The sequence below is a fragment of the Saccoglossus kowalevskii genome, chromosome 17 (assembly GCF_978046115.1).
Source record: "Saccoglossus kowalevskii chromosome 17, keSacKowa6.1, whole genome shotgun sequence".
Lineage (NCBI taxonomy): Eukaryota > Metazoa > Hemichordata > Enteropneusta > Harrimaniidae > Saccoglossus > Saccoglossus kowalevskii.
The window spans coordinates 18032699-18055780 of NC_140657.1; the positions used below are offsets into that span (position 1 = coordinate 18032699).

General features: G+C 34.0%; 1 protein-coding gene across 1 annotated transcript in view; it reads right to left on the minus strand.

Moving 5' to 3' along the window:
- Window positions 1–2271: 2271 nt before the first annotated feature.
- LOC100374528 (uncharacterized) overlaps window positions 2272–23082 on the minus strand; it is a 37384-nt gene continuing 16573 nt past the window's right edge. The window contains exons 2-4 of the mRNA XM_002735338.4: window positions 11860–12020; window positions 8775–8896; window positions 2272–5655 (exon numbers count right to left, since the gene is read on the minus strand). Of these exons, the coding sequence (XP_002735384.1) occupies window positions 4910–5655; window positions 8775–8896; window positions 11860–12020 (1029 nt within the window). The 3' untranslated portion in view covers window positions 2272–4909. The remainder of the gene's footprint in view (window positions 5656–8774; window positions 8897–11859; window positions 12021–23082) is intronic.

A 23082-nucleotide genomic window follows, 5' to 3' on the forward strand; every position in this document is an offset into this window, starting at 1 on the left:
GATATTGACAGTGCTCTTGTTTTTATTATTTACAGTGAAGATGTTTAAATATGTTTGTATTTTATCATATTTGCTCTAGTTTGAATATTTTTGAAAGTTTGTAAATTCTATGTGATTATTAAAAGCAATAAATTTGTGCTTTCAACACACTTTCAGCTGTTAACTTGTGAGGGCGCACTTCATTATTCTCTCCCCAAACAGAACTGCCAGTGATAAAGTGACTTTTCTGGAAAAAGAGAATTAGTTTGAAGTTCAGTTATAAAGGTATTCATTTTAACAATTAATGCAATGTTGATGCAAATTACACCATAAAATGATACATTTGTGATTTTTTTTCTCTTTTGGATTTTCCCTAGCTGACTCAGTTTTCTCTGCTTCACGTCCGAAAAATAGAAAACAGACTGAGATAGCTGGATTGTGTCCGATAATCCAAATTTTATAATGAAATAAGTTTAACTAAAGTCAAATTTTGTCACTTTTTATAAAATATATCTAGATTTGGGTTTATCAAAATAGAAAGATGAATAAAATACTAGAAAGATTTGACAAAAAGACAGAAAATCTACACTTGTCGTCAATTTTGTATTTACACACATAATAAAAACATATCAGTTTACTACACTTATCTAATTGACAGATCTTGGAGAGCATCTTACTAAGATTTAGTTCTCATTATCAGCAGTTGATTGTCTTCTTCATTCTGTGCACATATTTCTACGTCTAAACATATATTTCATTAATTTTTTTAATCCACTTGCAAGTCACACCAATTGCACTTCACCTTTTCATAATTATTGGTAAGATTCATAAATTTAAAGATGATCAGATAACATTTTTTTTAATTATTGAAACTACAAGAAGAAAATGTTAAGTGAAATTTAGGCAATATCTTGAAAAATATACATATAACATGAACCAAAATCAACCTTTTCAAAATCTCAAATTTGGTTAATACTATATCCAAGTTTGAAAGAAATTGAATAAATTATAACAACGAAGTCATCCATTTTTCTTTCTATACCTTCATCTCAAATGATACGGACAAGGTAAAAATGGACACCAGTTGGCCATTTTGGTTTGAATCTCAGGGAAAAAATATGACGTACAGCTCCTACTCAATATGCATGACCCAGATACAAAGTTAAAATTAAATCACCCTGCTTGTGTTCGAGATAAGTTCACAGACTGCGATTTTGCAGACATTCAACTGAATCTGGCGATAAATTCGTGAGGAATCTGCATAGAAATTAAAAGAAAAAAAAAATGGCCACCTATCAACCATTTTTGTTCCAATCCAAAAATATGACATGCACCTGTATCCAATATGTATGAACTTCATATAAAGTTTCATCTTTGAGAAGGGGATCTGGGCATGTTTAAATAATTCAAGGACCAAAATGACCGCTAATCAGCCATATTTTATGAAATGGTAATGAAAATTGATGTGCATATGTAAGTCATCATACTTGGTCTTTGTGTTAAATTTGAACGTAATCGATCGAAGCATGCTTGAGAAATAGCTTTGAACACGCTGATGGAATTTAACTTAATAGTCCAGACTTTGTCCGAGACGGGGACTGGAAACAATGAAAGGATACAAGGGGTATTCATTTTCCCCCATCTGGAAAAAGCTCTTGAGATTCTGTTAACATGCACATCTATCATTTGTCCAGGGTTAATAATCACCCAGCAGATATCTTATGCTTTTTGTGAAATGAATGTGTTTTTGCACACCCGACTGGACTACCATGGGGTAATAATTTTTATCATCCCTATCTGATGGACAGCATTATCGTAAACCAATGCAATTAGAGACAGTCGAGTACTTCATTCAGAGAAGCATCTCAGGCCAAGCCTTATTATTTAAACAATAATGAATCCCCGACAATGCTATATTGGATGAAGAGAAAAGTCCATGGCAAGATAATTACCGATATTACGTCTACACCCTTCTCCTATCCAATATGATGATGTGAGGGCTCAATATTTTTGTTATAAATCACCATATTCGAAATTAAACAAATTTGTGTTAAATTTGGGACTTTTTGTTGAAATGAATTTATTTGCGAATGGATGTTTACATTATCATGTGACATATAAAGTTATGACATCATAAAACCTCTAATTTCAGATTGCGGTGATATATTACACGCAATAACCTGAAATATCGAATATAGTGAGAAGAATGAAATCTACTACATACTGACATCTTTAATGTCGCATTCAAACTGCGGAACTGAACAAACAAAAAATAAGAGACAGACAAACTGGTTTCAAAGATCCAAACAAAACTTTATGTGCTTAAGCGACAAAAGAATATTTTCTTAAATCCGGGTGTGAAACAATAAGATATACAAATGCACCATTACAAGACAAATTACAAACTATTACAATTTACGTATGGATTTTTACACAAAATAATTACTCATTGGAAATGGAAGAAGACTCATCTTTGGGTGGGAAAATGTCTTGCGGTATGGGCGAGTGTAACTTCACTTTTTATTTAAAATACAATTGAAAACCATATGAGAATAAAATCAACATTTCTAGAAAAAAATCATGCACCTGGGTAGTCATACAACTCATAAATTACCAATTCCGATTCATTGGTAACGAACCGAAAGTTTCCTCATAAGTTAGTTTAAGAAAATGACAACCATGTGGATTTTTTTTAATACGGAGAAGGGGTGGGTGATAATTTCTGTTTTTCATCCACCATAACATACGTATACAATTATTAACAAGACAACTGGGTCCATATATTATATAAATTACAGATAAATCATTAAACATTCCCTTCTGTGAATCAAATATGCGGTGCTGTGTGAACTGACATCTAGCTCCAATGATATGCAATGTCAAAAGCGGAGCGGAGTTGACGAGCAAAAAAAATTCACTGATGAGGCGAGATGTTTGGTATGAATAAATATGACAATGACCTCTAACGAAATTTTTTTTTATTGGAAATATTACACCAGTATCATCAGAATGAGACTTGCAGCTTCAATTTTCAATTAAAATACAAATATAAAACATTCATGAGACAATTTTTGTTTGTGCCTAAAATAAGATTTCATTATGCTGAACAAAAAAGGGAGACAAGTCCCTAAAACTTGCGTAGTCTTAGATCGAAAAGGACGGGGTGGTGGGAATTGGCAGTGTTGGCCTCCTGCTCCTATCCTGTTTACCATGACCTTTATTAGAAGCATGTCACTCACTAAATCCAGATTATGCCAAACGATCATAGGAAAATAAGTAGGTATAATATATATATTTAATTTATATATAATTCACACAGCTTTGTGGGTTCCTTGATACATCACAGTAACGAGGACATGTATTATTTTTTTTTATTTTGAGAGGTCAGTATACAAAAACTTCAGTTGAAATTTGGAACTGTGAATCTTGGAATGCTGCATTAGCACTAATTATTAAAAAATAATAATTCTTGCCAAATACAATAAAGGTCGGAGCTACGTTTTATTCATTTATTTTATACTTCTATAATTTCCTTCTTAATTTTGGGGGTAATTCCTTAAATACAAGAAATAATCCATAGCAAGATATTTATATAGAGGGCGTATGTTGTCTGTACAAACCATTATGTGATGACTTTTATGTGTTGTTGACGACTGCAAATAACCATACCCAATTGTCAAACTTCTACCAAATGCCAACTAAATGTTTAATTGGCCTACTGTCAATCAGATACCAAATGCCAACTAAATGCATAATTGGCCTACTGTCAATCAGATACCAAATGCCAACTAAATGCATAATTGGCCTACTACCAATCAGATCACCAATTGCCCACTCAATGTACCGGTAATCATAAATGTGTACTGATAAACAATCATGAAATGGCTACATACAAGCCCTGATAAACAAATTACCGAAAACTTAGAAATCTAATTTCTCTCAATTTTTCATTAATGAATGCCTACTAATCTACTTTTCATTACTTGACTACTTACAGCAAGAAGTTACAAGATACTGTGACCTAGTGTTCATGTGACAACTAAAATAAAATCCATGAACCAATCTTTTATCTGCGATGGATGTCTAACAGGGACAACATGGTGCTCTGCCAACTGCAATTACATTTCCTGGTAGAAGTCGACGTTTCCACAAAATTAAAAAACAATACTAGCGATACCTCAGTTTGATACAATTACTCTAAGAATAAGAATAGAAATCAAAATATTCTCGTGATTTATTTAAAAAAACAACATCATTTACTTTCATCAGGCAAATTTAAAAGTATGTGACCTTTTTGAAATATTTGTATAATATAACATTTCAAATTGGATTCATTAATCCAATAAATAAGTAAATCAATGCCATTCGCTAACGAATAAATTCTAAGCGCTACTAAAGCTATTAATTTTAATACCACCATTTTTGCATTTCATTTTAATATTGGCTACATTTTACAGGAGTTCTCGTTGGACAGAAACAATTTTTCAAACAGCGTTTTTGCAAAGCTGAAATTTCACAAATGTATTGAACTGCTTTTCTGTAAAATTGTAAGGAACGCAGTGAAAAGATCAACTTCTGCAAAAGTTTGCTGTTAAGAATAAACCACCCCACTGTACAGTTGCATGAAATTGAGTAATATATCAATTTTAAAAGTAGAAATTAAACAGATTGTTAAAAATTATACCAAATTGCCCAAATATTATTTTTTGATATAAAATAAGAAAACCTGCATTTTTGGACAAAGTTTTTTTTTTTTTTAAAAAGCAACTTTTTTGACACCAGGCTATGTTTATCGTCAGTTGTGCATTATGTTTTATGTTAACATTCTTTATCCTAATTCACTGAACTGCTAAAAGTCAAGTCCTACTGTGCAGTTGTAATACCCTATAAAATAAAAGTGACATTTCAATCTAAAAACTGAAAATTAATTTCAAACTGTCGGTAGAAATAGGACAACTCTGTTTCCTTCAAAGTCCTTCAATTGCCAGTGATCGTCCGAAACTTTTTCAGCACCGATCGCTTTTGATGGACTATTTACGCGGAAGTAGAGCGAGACGTTCTCAAGCGACCGGGCATTCACGCCGGGGTAGTGCACAAGAGTAAATTCTGCTTTCGGTGACAGTGTAAAAGTAGCGTATCGTACATCGCTGTTGTTGAGATCCCTTTCAAATGGCGTCAGGCCTGTGATATTTCTATAAAACTGGTCCATAGTATCAAAGTTAGAACGTTCCCTGACAAAGAGGGACATTCTGATCCCAGACATTGGGCAGCCCGTTTTAACCGCCCACATCGGCATGTCTTGTTCCACATTATGGAAGTACTGCGTATCATAGTCCACCACTTTCGTAACGGCTTCTGGGAGACTATACATTTCCCAGGGTGCAGACGCTAAACATTTTGCCGACTTCACAGCACGTCTTTGCATTTGCCCAGTGAACATCATGGTCACACCCACGGACGGTACACTTCTATCAACCTTTCGATGTTTTGACGGTGGCATCCCATCCTCTGAGTGATCAGAATTATTGTCACATCCCGTCTCGCGTATTGTAACGTGCGTAAGAGCGGAGGAAAATGGTGTGATAATGGGAATCATGCTGGTTCGTAAAAGATCACCAGTGTTAATTGGCATCTCAATCTCTACCATGCATCTTGGTGGATTGGTTAGGACACAAGCTGGAATGAAACAGTTCATTCGTGATTAATTAACAAGAGAAAAATGCATGTTTTTGTATATCATACAATCATTACCTAGGAATCTACTTGTCCCAGACTCTAGCCATTCCAAGCATACCATGATGGTGGATTATATGTCAATACTCTCAACCAAACTCTCAATCGGCATTGAAATTTCATGTTTAATTATCAAATACTGAGCTAAAACTACACGAGTAAATTTCTGAAGTTTTAAAAAAATGCATGTATATACATTTTAGCAAAATAATGACCGTCTCCTTGGTTTTCCTGCATGTTGCTTACCACTATCTTTGTCTGGGCCTAAGACTTCATCCTTGACACATTAAACACCAAGTTATAGGATTAAGTCTTATTTCAAAGATTAATTATCCTACTTTTGAACATTTTAGTTAGATCATTTGCATAATTTTAGGCTGATCAATTTCCCATTAACTAATTTCCCCCCCATACGTCTCAAAGAATCTACACACCCAAATTCAGCTGCTTTTTTAATTAGAAGTTGTCAATGGGAGGCATTGATCACAGCTAGAACTGTCATCCCAACAGCTGAAAAACGTTGAAATTAGTTTCAGATTCAGATTGGGATTCAGTGAATATATTTCAGAATCCAAATTTGTAAATTAATAATCATCATCATATTTTATTGATATGTTATCAGATTACTGTAAATATTTGATTTTGCAGTTTTCACGCATATAGCGGGAACACAGAGCAGACTCAAAAGCACATACATCATCGTCATGGCAAATTGTGTTCTATTCTGCAGTTTTTATAAAAACAACGGGAACAGAAGACAGACTCAACAGTGTTTATTTTGCTTGCGTACGTCACTATGCATCTATAATATTTTGTGCATAGTGTTGTAAAATAAGCGTAAAACATTGTGGGTGTTAAAACCAAATATAAATAAATGTAATATAAACAATGTTATTATGTACAAAGGTCGTCATTTTTTTATTGTCATTATAATCAATCATACGCTGTTATTTTCGATGTGTCCTCATAATCACTGTTTTAATTCAGTAACACGAATGAAGATCTTTTTTCGTTATGTACAAACGGTGCCATTCTTTATTTTGTTATCGTGTACTGTTACTTTCGATGTGTCCTCATAATCACTGTTTTAATTCAGTAACACGAATGAAGATCTTTTTTCGTTATGTACAAACGGTGCAATTCTTTATTTTGTTATCATACGCTGTTATTTTCGATGTGTCCTCATAATCACTGTTTTAATTCAGTAACACAAATGAAGATCTTTTTTCGTTATGTACAAACGGTGCCATTCTTTATTTTGTTACTTTCGATGCAAAGTCTCATTTTTAAGCAGAATGAAAAACATAGTTGAACTCTGGTGACTTTGCCCTTTGTTATATAATATAATTCCCTTTATCATAGTTTGTTTCAATATAAATATGCATTGTCATAATTAATTATGAATACAAACAAGTTTTTGGGTTGAACCAACAGTGGGGAATCAGTCTACCGAATGTCCTTAAAAGATGTAAATATCTTACAAAAACATTGGTGCCTTATTTGTTTAATTATTTTAAGGGACATAATTTCCAGCTTTATTCAAAGTAATTCAGATATTTTAGTATAAAAACAAATGCCTCATCGCAAAAAAAAAAGTGCTGCATTTAGATGCATTTAAAACATGCAAGATAACAGAAAATCTTAGCTGGCTTTTATCCAAGTATTTTGTACAGGTGTCTGTCAAAAATTAATGATTCACTGAGACAAATATGAACTGCCTCATTGTGTGACTACTGTATTATATGAAAAGTAAAAAAAAAACACCCTTTATGAATAGCTATCATGTTGCAAGCTCTGCTTTGTATGCAAATCAACTTAAATAGTTAGTTGGTGTCCAGTGGAGGGAGAAGTCAACAGTACTGTTGCCTCCTGAGAATCTACATCTTCAAACACTGCAATCTTTGAAGTGCGTTTTTAAACTAGTATTATAAAAACTCTATCATTCTGTTCTACTAGCTGAAACATATTCCTGTGAGTTTTCATTTGTCGAATGAACTGTTTGTCAAATACAGAATACATATATTTTAGAACAATTTTCTTTTTAAAATGTGGATGAAATGTTTTGCTTTTTATGTATTGTTTTTGATTTGATAACTTTGAACTAAACAGATTTTCTATTAGCTTCAGATCTTGATCAAAGTTTGGCACCCAGTTCATAGGAGTGCTTATATTGATTTTCTGACATCTTGTTTTCTGTAAAGATTTATTGGTAGGTTTGCAAATGTGTATCAGACTGTGCAATCTCTCCATGAGTTGGTTTTGAAACCCAGTAAGGGATACATTACCAAGGATATTATTACAAGATAAATCATTTGCTTCATTGAACACATACAACAATGCATATTTCCACTGAGATCAGTGACCTTTGATGTGTATCACCAGTGATCAGTCAAGTAGAAACAGTCAAAATATTTTATCAGTTTTTCTCAATTTTTGCATGATATTTTCATACAGGACATCTGTTGTTCAAACTCAGGGAAGACTTTATACTGATGAACAAGGTGACTAAGTTTGATGAAGTTTGGAATAGAATTAGTAAAGTTATCATGCACACAATAACAATTATTAACGACGACGACAACGACGACGACGACGACAACGCCGGACAAAATTTTTCCTTTAATATACCTTTCCCTTCCATCTTTGATGGTACGGGCAAGGTAAAAAGAGAGTAGGGCAATAATTTCCACTGCTGGTTTTCAACTCCTTTTTGTAAATCGGTATAACTATTGTTTGTTTTTACTTAGATGTACCGAACAATTCAATATATTACTAAATCAGATTGATTACTGGTGATCCATCTTTCCCCCCTGGCTCTATGCTCCAATTTGACCTCAGAAATTGCAATAATGAGTTTACGTAAATGGTGGCTCTATGCTCCAATTTGACCTCAGAAATTGCAATAATGAGTTTACGTAAATGGTTCCTTTAGTCGTGAAACTTAACTGAAACAATTGACTAAAAAGTGAATACATGTACATCCTTGTCACAACAACTTGTGTTCTATTCTGCACACAATAAAAACAAGTGAAACACAATACATCAGTGTTACAGCAACTTACGTTCTATTCGAATAACTTTAAATCCTTCGCAGTCGTCGAGCTTGCCATCAAGAAACAACTGACCTAAGTTTTCATAATCAGCAGCAATGTGAAAATATAAAAGGAGGTGTGTGATATCCCACCTGAGAATAAGATAACATCAAAGATTTATCTATGTGTGGTGATATATCAAGGATGTGAATCTTTGATATCTATGTACAGTGACATGCGATATATCAAGGATGTGCAACTTAGATATCTATGTAAAGTGATATGCGATATATCAATGATATTTAAGATATGGGTATGTAACTTTGATATTCATGTATGGTGATATGCGATACAGCAATGATTTTTAAGATATGGGTATGTAACTTTGATATTCATGCATGGTGATATGCGATATAGCAATGATTTTTAAGATATGGGTATGTAACTTTGATATTCATGTATGGTGATATGCGATATAGCAATGATTTTTAAGATATGGGTATGTAACTTAGATATCTATGTAGAATGATATGCGATATATCAATGATTTTTAAGATATGGGTATGTAACTTAAATATCTATGTAGAGTGATATGCGATATATCAATGATTTTTAAGATATGGGTATGTAACTTAGATATCTATGTAGAACGATATGCGATATATCAATGATTTTTAAGATAAGGGTATGTAACTTAGATATTCATGTACAATGATATGCGATATATCAATGATTTTTAAGATATAGGTATGTACCGTATTTGTCTTCAATTAGGTGCCACTTTGTTACACTTTCATGTCATGGTGGCGCTTATTTGTGGTTAAATTTGAGCAACTTTGTTTCAAATGGCGCTTATTTCAAGCACTTCAAGTTCTAGTACCGGTAACTGTGTTACAAGCCATTGTTTTTGCTCCATTCTGGTGATAGATTATTGACAATATTTTACATTACAGTCTGACGCTTAGTCACTGTAGCCTTTATTTTAAATACTGAGTAAATGACCCGTTTTCAGACAGTTTAGAAAGTTATACAAAAAATATCATTCTTTAGAAAACATTCACAGTTTGCCGTACAATCAACAGAAAAATAAAACAAACACAAATTCAACGCTTAGTAGTCAATGATCACGGTAGCAAAATCCGGTCATGCTGCATTCCACGGTTACGATTATTACTCAGTAGTAGTTATAATAACGTGCAAAAAATAAAATGCAAGTAAAATTCAACTTAATTTCATCGTAAGCGAATGATTCTGGTCGCATGTAAACGCTCGGCGCGATTCGATGTCTGCCATGCTTTCTGTCTAGGACTTGACCTGGAACGCGTTTTTTGACCTGATAGGTCAAGTCGTTAATTAACCAATCAAAATGCTGGATGATGCCAACGTGATCAAATTACCATAGCTCATTTAAATAATGTATGAACGCAATGCGGAAGTGATTTGCCAATGTTTGCGATATTTTGGCTTTGATTTTGGTGGGAAAAACGGCATGATTTTTTTTTCAAATCAAGAAATTAGTTATTTTTGGAAAGTAAACTGAGCATTTAAAGAATAATTTAATACTGTTTACTGTGACAACAGCGCATTTGAAACAGAACATTTTCGCGTTGTTTTAATTTCGTTTTTATGGACTCACTGCGAAATTAAAAACCACGCTGATATTTTCTACAGTAGACTAAAAAGACATGTTTCAAGAGATTATAGACCGATTTCTTAAAAATTGTTAGAAACAAAACCAATTTTTTTTTATATAAAAGCCATTCGAACAGTAACAGCGAGGGACTTCCGCGATCGCGTCCATCGCTACGAACGGGTAACCGGTAGTCGATCCGCCGGCGCTCAATTCACGATCATTACGTGCCAAAATTTCAACTTTGTCTGGCGCTTAATTGAGGTGTAAAATACAAAGTTTTTGTGGCACTGGCGCCTAATTGAAGGTGGCGCTTAACTGAAGACAAATACGGTAACTTAGATATTCATGTACGGTGATATCCTTAACTCAAACTTTTTTGTTTAATATAATAACAATCATTTTGATATATCTATGTTTTATGTGATGTAAGTAATCTGATCCATACTGAGTAACAGATTGGAGATATTGTCACAAACTGAATACATCTGATGGAGGTCAACCCAAGAAACTCAATCAGATACTGTAAAAGGATTAATTATTCACTGGGTTTTAATTTTGCTTATTTCGCTGACTGGAGAATACGCTAAATTAAAACCCAGTGAATATGTCAAATTTAGCATCGAACACGTTATCTAAATGATAGAACTGTGAATTTAAAACCCACTGAATATGCCTGAAATGTTAAATCAGCGAAATTTAAACCCAGTGAAAATTAGTCATTTTACGGTAAACAGTTTAAATTGTTCAAAATATAATTTTATTTTTACCAAAAATGCTAAAAATAGAGAATTAATGATATCAGCATGAAATGAACAAATCTCACAGAGGTCCATCCAAGTTATCAGGTCAATTATAAAGGCAATCTGGCTTGTAGTTTTCAAGAAGAAGTTGAAAATAAAATTTTTTTACATAAAATGACAAAAATAATCGCTCAAAATAGAGAATAAATGGTTTTCCTATGAAATAAACATGTAAGATTCTGAGGCAATAGGGCGAGTCAAAAATCACAAAGTTGTCAAAAATTGCAAAGCGATTGAGTTCAAGAAGACAGAAATATAATTTTTTACCAAAAATGATGAAAATATTCATCGCAATTAAAGAATTGAAGATGCCGTCACAAAAGGAACAAATCAGATACAGGTTTACTTAAGGTACATACATATTAGATACCAAAGAAGAAGTCGAAAATGTAAAGTTGATGCCGACGACAGACAATCAGCAATATGATAAGCTCTACTCGCTTTGTTGACAAGGAAGCTAACAATTGAATAGACAGGCTATAGATGATTTAAATTCTAAACAACAAGATATTTAAAACTTTGGAATTGTGAAATATAGCAGCAATTTATATGAATAATACGATGACTACAAAGCCTCCTGAAGCTGCAGCAGTATATGATTACATTATGTGCACCCCATTGAGGGGGAGGGGCATTCATACCTTGTTATTAAGAGAACCCTGTATTATGTACATGTACTTACCTAAGGATTTCACATTTCCTATGTTTTAAACGATCTGTGATATATTGGTAGACTCGCATCGCGTGATGTTCGTCTAGAGGGAGCTTTTCCAATGCCACTAGTGCTAACACCCCTGGTCCTTCAAGAATCTTTGAGACATTATGGCCCCAGTCTTTATGTAACTAAAAACCAAACAAAAAAGTATTATTATATTAGAAAAATTAAATTATATAGAATTCATTAGATGTGCTACTGTAGAATACTTTATTTTCGCTTGGAATTTATTTTCGCTATTTTCACTGAAGGGATGTTTTCGTGAAAATAAAATCCGAATATACTTTTTTTCCTATATTTCACACTAACTCATCAAAAATCAGTGAAAATAAATTCCATACAAAACGCCCAAAAAGTCTTTTCAGCGAAAATTAATTCCAGTTTATTTTCACTGTAACTTTACTGGTAATTAGATTAAATTTAAGAGCATGAATACATATGTCCCATGATAAGCCACTCAGTTTTTTTAAAATCAGTTTTACATGATGTGCACATATTTATTTGATCCAGTTCTGGAATAGCTGAAATGTACAACATTCAGCAATCCAGAGTTAGTGGGGAACCAGAATTGTAATTGTATACTTTTGTATACTGGTAGATCTGGTAGCGTCGCTTATGTGTGGGCTTTGAATACAAACACTACATTCAGCATTATCAATGAGGTTTGATTCACAAACCTCATTGACGGTGCTGAACATCACTTGCATAAAATGTATATTGCAATTGACCTCACTGTGATAACGCATTGGTTGTGGAATATGAAAAAAGGGGACTGAAGCATGGGCACTGAGTACACAATATGCTAATGACTTTTAACGAGGTTATGAAGTAGACATAACTTATGAGTATTATTTGAAAGTGCAATTATTAACAGAAAGCATTTATTATGAAATGCAGGAATCACGTATATTTGGTCTTGACCCCCACTCTGTCTATTGTGGTAATTTGAAGATTGTACACGCTTTCTATCAATCTAAACTGGTTACCAAATTTAACAACTGTTTTTGGCCTTTACGCTAAAGTCTGAATGAGTGTAGGCAGGCCTCAATAGGTTTTGATTGTATACAGCGCCACCAGTGGCTATTCCCAGCTCCATGCGTCTAGAATTAAGCCACAAACAAATGCATTCATGTGTGGTATGTCAAGACATTTCACTGGAAAATTATTTGTTAAAACAAAATTGCTGCCAGTTGGCTACTACAAAATGACATGCAGTAAGTGTTAACATGTACGACGCTTGTGTGGATTTTTGTACATGATTGGTCACATCAAAGATATTGATCTATGAAAAAGCATTCAATAAAACAAAATGGCCACTAGTCGGGCATTTGACCTACATGTGTAAAAACAAGTGACATGCCTCAAGGTCCCATAATGTTCTATGTTTGAACAAGTTTGAATAAAATCTGTCCATACACAACTGAGGTCTGGTTTCAATTACAAATAATTTATTTTGTTCAACTGTTACCAGCTGGCCACCACTCGGCCATCTTGAATCAGATAGTGATTGCAAATGCAACCTAAGATGCATGCACATCAATGAAATTGTAAGTCCTCATTTTTGTTATTTTTGAATGAAATGCAGTGAAGCATATTTTCCTTGTATTTTTTAAACGTATTTTTACTATATATTGGCAGAAACAAAAAAAAAACTTTTGAATTGACACAAATGCTGGCCATAAACAAATCAGCATGATTAAAAATATTTTCCCATGTGTTTTACAAATGTATATACATTGTACTATATTTGTATGTAGTTCTGTGTTAGTTCAGCTGTTTTCATATCAGAGAAATAAACTCATTATACTCTTTTAATACCATAGCCAAACATTTGTCATCTTTCCCAAAATATTTTTTTCCCCATCCAAAACGATAATGAAATTTTGAAAACTTTTGATCAAACCTGCTTGGTGATGTTTATTTCAGTTTTTTTGATCCAAAATTGATATTAACAAAATTCTAGATAATTTTTTTAAATATCCAATGTTGAAAATCTGTTCATGATCTTTTAATTTTTCAAGCCTCTGTAAAATACTTAATTTCTTCTCACAAACACAAACGTGTAAGAAATATTGAACAAGGCTGATCTAACCTTTGCACCACCAGTTCCCTCTTTTCATCACAAATTCACAAAATAGTTCTGTTTATTTCTTTCAGAAGATTAGTACAAAAATAGCCATTTTTAAAAAAAAACTTGATATTGACTCAAATTTTGTTCGTTTGCTCAAAAATTCGGGTTCATTTCCAAAAACATTGAAGAATATAAGAGAAAGTGCAGAAAAATATAGGGGAGAAAGTTTGGTGGTGAAAAGGATAAACAACAGAATAGACAGAATTTTGCTGCGAGAATTGCAGTGGTTTGGCTACATGTATTTGTTTGAGGAAATTGTTGCATTGAATAACTAAGGAGAAGAGACAACACTACGAATGATGAATGCAACAGGTTACAACTAGACAGTGTGTATTATCTTGTGTTTTTCATAGCAGCCCTGGGATACCAAAACTATATTCACTGAACCCAGGGGAAAATATTTCAACATAACAGTCAAATAAAATAATTTATTGTCTCTGTTAAAACATCTTTACGAATAATAATTATTAGTATGAACATGTGACATGATGCATTATAATGTCATACATCAGACTGGAGCATGCTTAGAATAATGTTTAAATCCCCTCCATTTTGATACCTGACACCCCTACACACTTGAATGGTTGTTCCCTAATTATGCACAAGAGCCATAAAAAGAAGTGGCTGGCCACAAAGAATAGCATGTTGGTTGGCTTTCAGATTAATGGTAACTGTAAATATGTCATTACTATTCTACAAAGAGGGCGATGATACCACTAAACAATGCGCAGCTCAGATGCACTGAGGCCGACAATAAAGTTGCAGGAAACGAATACATCCAAATAATTAAATAAACAAAAAACAAATGAACAGAAAAACACAGATAACTGACAAACAAATAAATAAATAATAGTATTACAGAATTTGTTCGCAAAGTAGCAATATAATGGTTTGAGAACTTATTTTTATACACTGTAGGTTTTCAATACTTTTACGATGTTTATTTTTTTATTTTATAATAAACTTTGTGAATGGGCAAATCCCATCAAGTCACAAACAATATTTTTAGTCCAAGTAACAACCCTCAATTTAATTACTATTAGAAGCACACAGGTAAAAAGTGTGCCCTCTATTAGAACAGATTTTATAGGAATTCTAAGTGAAAATTGAACCCCTCGCATAAAAAAAACAAGCAGCCTGTCGACTGAAATAGCTCCGCTGTTAGCAATGCACATTACAATAAAAGAACTGAAGACATCATTAGAAAATGAACAATATATATATAAAAAGCAACAGGACAAATCTGAAAGAAGTCCACACGTAGCACCTCACTGTGATAACGCATTGGTTGTGGAATACGAAAAAAGGGGACTGAAGCATGGGCACTGTGTATGTAATATAAAAGCAATGGGAAAATATCACTTTTTATCAAAAATTACAAAAATATTCACTAAAATTAGAGAATTGAAGATATCATCATGAAATGAACAAATCTGAAAGAAGTCCACACGTAGTACCTATATATGTAATATAAAAGCAATGGGAAAATATCACTTTTTATCAAAAATTACAAAAATATTCACTAAAATTAGAGAATTGAAGATATCATCATGAAATGAACAAATCTGAGAGACGTCCATATGTAGTACCTATATATGTAATATCAAAGTAATTGGACTTGCGGTTTTCAACAAGAAGTCGAAAATATCACTTTTTACCCAAAATTACAAAAATATTCTTCAAAATTAGAGAATTGAAGATATCAACATGAAATGAACAAGTCTGAATGAGGACCACATGTAGTACCTATATATGTAATATCAAAGCGATTGGACTTGCGTTTTTTAACAAGAAGTCGAAAATATCACTTTTTACCAAAAATGACAAAAATTAGAGAATTGAAGATATCATTACAAAATAAACAAATCTGAGAGAGGTCCACATGTAGTACTTATTTATGTAATATCAAAGCAATTGGACTTGCGGTTTTTAACAAGAAGTCGAAAATATCACTTTTTACCAAAAATGACAAAAATATTCACCAAAATTAGGGAGTTAAAGATATCATTACAAAATGAACAAATCTGAGAGAGGTCCACATGTAGTACCCATATATGTAATATCAAAGCAATTGGACTTTTGGTTTTTAACAAGAACTTGAAGAAGTCGAAAATATCACTTTTTACCAAAAAATGACAAAAATATTCACCAAAATTAGAGAATTGAAGATATCATCATGAAATGAACAAATCTGAGAGAGGTCCATATGTAGTACCTATATATGTAATATCAAAGTAATTGGACTTGCGGTTTTCAACAAGAAGTCGAAAATATCACTTTTTACCAAAAAATGACAAAAATATTCACCAAAATTAGAGAATTGAAGACATCATCATGAAATGAACAAATCTGAGAGAGGTCTACCCAAGGTACATATACACCAACTATCAAAGCATTCAGGCTTGTAGTTTTCAAGAAGAAGTCGAAAAAGTAAAACATTGACATGGACGACGACGAACAATCACTCATATGATAAGCTCTGCTTGACAAAGTCGACAGCGGAGCTAAAAAAACAAGAGAACAAAAAATTGTATGTGACAGTATATAAGTGACTTGATACACAAACAAAAATGTTGTGGTTCTTGTTTCTCTTTGATTTTAAACTTACTTTGTTAATAAAATGTGATTTTAGTTTCACCAAATTACAAATTCTATAACTATAGTAAGATTTTTTTTTAAAGATTATAATCCATAATTTTCAGTTGCGTCAATGATGTGCCAGTAAATTAGTACAAACTGGTTATGTCACAGCAAAACCTTTTGGATCATATCAGCTTAGAGGGCACACTGCAGGTAAGGTAGTGTGAGTGATTCACACTGTATACATGTATATGTTCAATAGAATCAATACGGATAATAATTTAACATCTTATTTACTGTAGGCATGTCTCAATCTGATTACATTCAAATGAAGGTTACTTTGAATACACGATTGTACATCACCTGAAACTATGTTCGACCAAATAACTATGCAAGTCACGTTGAGGTCTCGTAGGATCAACAACCAATCATGTAATCGCATTCTACAGTATTAGGCCGCTTTCTAGTCAGCCACAATCTAATTGGTTGACAAATCCCCTTCAGAGGTAAGAACGTCTGAATGCGATTTGGTCAGGTGTATCAAGAGGCTATGATGCTGGAACACATTTAATTGTACGAGCACTACGATGACAGAACCGAGCAAGAAGCAGCATCCTTTTTAAGCACTTTATACGTGTTCCATGCTCCACTCCATGTAGCACTCGTCTCTGGAGATGATGCTGCTTCACTAACACTCGTCTCTTGGGATGAAACTGCGCAATCGAGAATCAAAAACATTGTAGTAAACCGGTAATCACCAATCCATGTACTGTTGCACTGTCGTTTTTATTTTTTCCCCGTAGAATACCAAACTAGCTGTGTTAAATTGAGGCAGTGATATTATAATAATCTATATTAATATGTACAGTTTTTGTATTTCGTCTAATCTGTTTCCACAATGTTCGTATAGCTCTTATACTCAACATACATTCTAGGCTTTGAAGGTACCGTAGTTTAACTTTTTGAGTAGAATGTCTATTGAATCACAACTGCTACAAGATACAACAGGGTCTTTATTTTAAATGTTAAATGTGATCCAAAGGTTAAAGGTTAATAGCAATGAAACATGTACTGTGACAGGCTTTCAATTGGCATGGAATATTCCATTTTACATATAGGTAATACAAGGTGGTAGATACCAAGTTAAGCTACATTACTACATGTACATGTATTACAGTAATTATAATTTTTTACCAGACATTCAATCTGAGGTTAATTTGACGTTCAATACATTTAGGGTCATTTGGGGGCATTAAACCCATTATTAAACAAGATATTCCGCATGATATTCATAATTCATTTCTAGCACAAAAATTACGATCAGCCATCTGAAACAGATGAATGTGCAAAGGTGTTACATGAAGTGTGTGTACAGTTTGAACACAATCAGTCCAGCCACATTAGGAAAATGCATTCGTTAAAAACAAAATGGCCATCAGTCAGCCATTTTGAATCAGATTCTGAAACAGATGAATGTGCAAATGTGTTACATGAAGTGTGTGTACAGTTTGAACACAATCAGTCCAGCCACATTAGGAAAATGCATTCATTAAAAACAAAATGGCCATCAGTCAGCCATTTTGAATCAGATTCTGAAACAGATGCATGTGCAAAGATGTTACATGAAGTGTGTGTAAAGTTTTAACACAATAGGAAAATGGCTCCAAAAACAGCATTCGTAAAAAACAAAATGGCAATCAGACAGCCATTTTGAATCAGATTCTGAAATAGATGCATGTGCAAAGATGTTACCAGTGTTCTCCCCAGACTTCATGTCAAGCATCACGGTCAATTTGCATAACAATACATCTAATTTGCATAATTATATTTGCATAATACTAGTAATCAGTTTTTCCCAACCAATTTGGTCAATCTACTAATACAATTAATTAATACAATTAAGACAAGATATTTTTATATTTGATAAATTTTATATCATTTTACTGCATTGTATTTTATGTTTTTGTATCAAGTCAAATAAAGTTTGAAATAGAACAGCATAAAAAGGAAAACAAATTGAAAAACTTGTGTTATAGCCAGTCAGTGAATATAATGTTATCCATGGATGCATGGATGTACATGATGGATGTAACTGATCATTGTGTACAAGTTTTAGTGCCCATGTCACTGTCAGTTCATATAACGTCGGGGGAAAACATCTTTTGGATAAATTTATAAAGTCGGCGAGATATCGAAATATGTTGAAATAAATCAATAATTAGAAAAAAATTCTACAATGGCAGTTCGGCACTAATAGTCGGCGATTTTTCATTGCTATATACCTTGTGAGTAACGCTAGGATCACCGTAACATTGTCAGCTGACGGCATTGCGTTCATTGGGTATTCACTGCTGCTATTGCGATCATCGGTATCTGACTTTTTGGTGTAAAATACACAAATTGTTTATTAAAACGGTTCATTGACTATTATCATAGGCAATACATCAAAATCGCCAACGAGATGTTGTTTTTAAACATCGCGGAAAAACATGCACTCTGCGCCGCCATCTTTGTTACCTCGATCAGAGCCCCCCTGTAACGCAGCATGCATCGGTCACAAGGTTGCAACGTGCATTATGTCGCCTTAGGGTGGCGTTCTTCGCTACTAAGGCATCCTATGAATGGGGTATTTCCAGAAGTCAGGGTTCGTTTTTTCTTAACCCGTCTCGTCTGCTGTTGAATTATTCACACTTTTCTTTCCAATGCGACTTAATTTCACTTGTTTTTTTTTTAATTTTGGGGTAATTAATGTCACCGGCGATTGAGTGATAAAAAATCGGAGTGCAGCAAATCGGGGTTGATCTTCCCGACGTACGCCGTGACTTGTTTTGTCACATTGTTGCCGTTGCGTGCAATGGGCAAATTATTGCTACTCTAGTATTTTTTTTTGGATTTGGAGGCTCTGCACCCCGGCTCTGCATCCTTGAAAGACTTCGCAACTTATTGCAGACATCCGTTTTTATCACTGTCTTTGTATGGCTAACAAAAGCGGGATTACCTTTCGATCAATACATGTTATTGTTTTAAATTCGTGCAAGACGAGACTGACACTTGTAAACAAAGCAATAAGCATCACGGGCGAGTGACCAAGCGTCACGGACAAAGGGCAAGCATCACGGCCGAGTGTCCAAGCGTCACGGTACCGTGTCGCTTCAGCGGCCTGGGGAGAACACTGTGTTACATGAAGTGTGTGTAAAGTTTTAACACAATAGGAAAATGGCTCCAAAAACAGCATTCGTTGAAAAAAAAAATGGCCATCAGTCAGCCATTTTGAATAAATCTAAGAAAAAAAAACCCAATATGTTCAATGGAAGTACAAAGTTTGAAAGAAGTATATTCATGCACAGCCGAGATACAGTTCTGGAATGGCAGAAATGATTGATTTCTATGAATTTTTAGCACTAAAATGGCCGCCATTCAGTCATCTTGAAATGAAACATGAAAACAATGTGTGATGCATGTGCAAGTTTGAATGTGATCGGTCAAAACATGTCAGAGATACGACCCTGGAACTGCATTTGTTAAAACAAAACGAGTTTGCTGTGCGAACGTTTGCGTTCAGCGACTATGATTCTATTTCCATCACGCCCTGACATCAGTAAGAAAATGTGATGTAATCTGACATGAAGTGTCTGGAAAAATACAAAACTACTGAAAAACAGCATTAGAAGACACAGTAACCTAATACTAGTCTTCCTTCGGTACAACAGTGTTTGTACATGTATTGAAAATATCATGTACTGAAAGTTTGATTGCAAACAAGATAAAAACAAACTACCGATATGCACTGGAATATCACGAAAAGAATTGTTGACAGCTTGAAAGCATATCCCTGCATACACTATCATTGTGCTTGGTTTCATATCACCATGCATGCTTCAAAGTATTTGTTTTCAAAAGATAAGCTGAGCACTGAAGAAGAATTTAACACTTTTTATGATAACAGCTCATTGTCGAAACATAGTTTACCCATTCGCGCCACCACATTAAACATCGCACTCTTGAATAGGCGTCAATTCAAATTAGTCTCTAATCTAGGCGTCAGGAAAGATTGAAATCTTCAAAAAATGATGCCTTAATTTGAAATTAAACGGTATATCTTTTTCTGAAAAATGTGGTAGTTGTTTGGTTTGTGAAAGTTTGGGGTGCAGCTTATAATGCAGGGTTTCCCTGGGATCAAAACTTGTCAATTTCAACAAGAAACAATGTCTCAAGTTAGGGGTGCGGCTTCTATTAAAGCTGCGGCCTCAATTACAATTTTTATGGTAGCTTGCATTTACACATTCGAGAAGAAATTGAGGTCAAATAATATTATGTTTATTTAATCTTTTCACCACCAGTTCCCTCTTTTCATCACAAATTCACAAAATAGTCCCGTATAGTCTGCACTTTCCTTCAGAAGACTAGGACAAAAATATCCAAATTTTTTAAGTAAAAACTGAAAATAGACTCAAATTTTGTCTGTTGGCTCTATAACTAGGGTTCATTTCGAGGAATATTGAAAAAAAAAAAAAAAAAAGGGGCAGACAAATTTGGGTGAGAAATCTGGTGGTGAAAGGGTTAAATTCATAGCTCATTTCCATGAAAACATACGTTAATGAATGATAACGTATTTCAGCCAATCACTACATTTCTAACTTAAAGTGCCTGTGCAATGCTCACCCACACGCTTCCCATTTTAGATCTGTGCCCCACTGAAATGGGCAATTATTGATTTTTTGGCTGAAGATGATTACTCGTATCCAAGTAAATTTGAGATATTTCCCGTGCTGTAGCCACGCCCACCTATCCTGAAAGTCGACTGTTTCCGGATTTCCGACTCTCGCCGAAAGAGCGCCACCAAATGCTAAAATATGAGCGGAATCCATACCACTGGGCCATACTTTTATGTCACTGTCATCCAACAAACTTTTAAACGATAAACATTTTTTGATCGGAGTTTCTTTTTTTTTTTTTATCTAATTTATTTTTGAGAGAGCAATTTTTAGAAGTTGTTTTCACAACAAACATTTATGATGGTTAAACGTTGTGTTGTGGGCGGTTGCAGTAATGCGTATAGTCATAGTGAAGGTATTTACACATTTCCAATCGATCCGAAGGTGCGAAATCGGTGGACGAAAGCCGTGAAAATAACGAGAAAAGGTTGGGGTGGATTTCCTCCTTACAGTGTCATATGTAGTGTCCACTTCACCTCAGATTCTTTTTTTCGAAGAACTGTCCTTGTCCATGACAAAACAACTAGGTTTTAACAAGAAAGGCTGACAACTTAAACCTGGCGCAACACAAAACGTTTTTCGAAAAAATAGATTCCGGACCAGCCCATGACCACTGAGGCGGATTTCAGAAGGGAGAGAGAGACGTCGGGTAAGTGTTTCAAATGATTTGATTTTTTTTGCAATCCTGATTATCACTTTATAGAGACCACTTGTGTTATGTAAAAGGTAGCAGTAATTTTGATAATGACGCGAAAACGAAGCGTCGGACAAACAGGAAATTACGCAGCCCTCAGGCTGTTTTCATTTTCGCAGGCTAAAAGTGTCTGAATTGTTCGGTGATTGGTGTTGAATGTCAAATTCACACCTTTGTTGCCTTTACTTGCAGCTTGGTCTGCGTAATAATTTATGGAATAAGAATCCGGGCTTGGGCTGTCATAGTATTTTTTTAATGTGATGTCATAATTATGAAAATCACGCTAAATCTGAATTTGTCTGTATGTGAGTCGCTCTCAATTATTTTTGTTATCCAATTAAACGCCGCCATTCACGCAATTGTCCCCGTCATGACCCGATGCGTTCACCCATTACAACAAATTTGTTTCCACGCGGCAGTTATTTATTTAGTAACTGTGTTTTGTCGTTTTTTAATTATTTCTCTATTTTATTAATCACTATAATTTAATGTTTAGAATGTCAAAATATGTTCTCTTTTTATTTTAATTTTGAATGTGTTCTTTTTACTCAGACGATCGATGAAATAAAACAGTGTAGTGACGTGCCTAGTATTACCTGCTAAATAACAAGATGATTCAGGCGTCAAATTTGATTTTGTCCAGTGTCGGATACCAGCGACAGTGTACAAACGTGCGCCGATGACGGTGACGATCACGGTGACTAGCTACACCAGACCGGACATATTTCGCATCTGACTCAACCCCATGCAACCAACTTGATACTATGTGTTCATTATGGTCCATTCTTCCTCGACGAACAAGTACATAAGTGACAATTTAGTCAAAGACGAGAAAACAGCACAAGAAATTCGCCTTATTTACACATATCGGCAATGCAAGCTACCCAGCAACTTCCCCTTCTGACGTCACAGGGGGAATTTCTGTATGCAAATGAGAAGCTAATGATGAGCCTCATTTTAAAATACACAAAAATAAAGTTGCTGTAGACTGAGTTTAAAACGCATTTTTTCACTTAAAAAAAAAATTTATGCTTAGAAACATAAAAATTAATAATATTTATGTATCAATG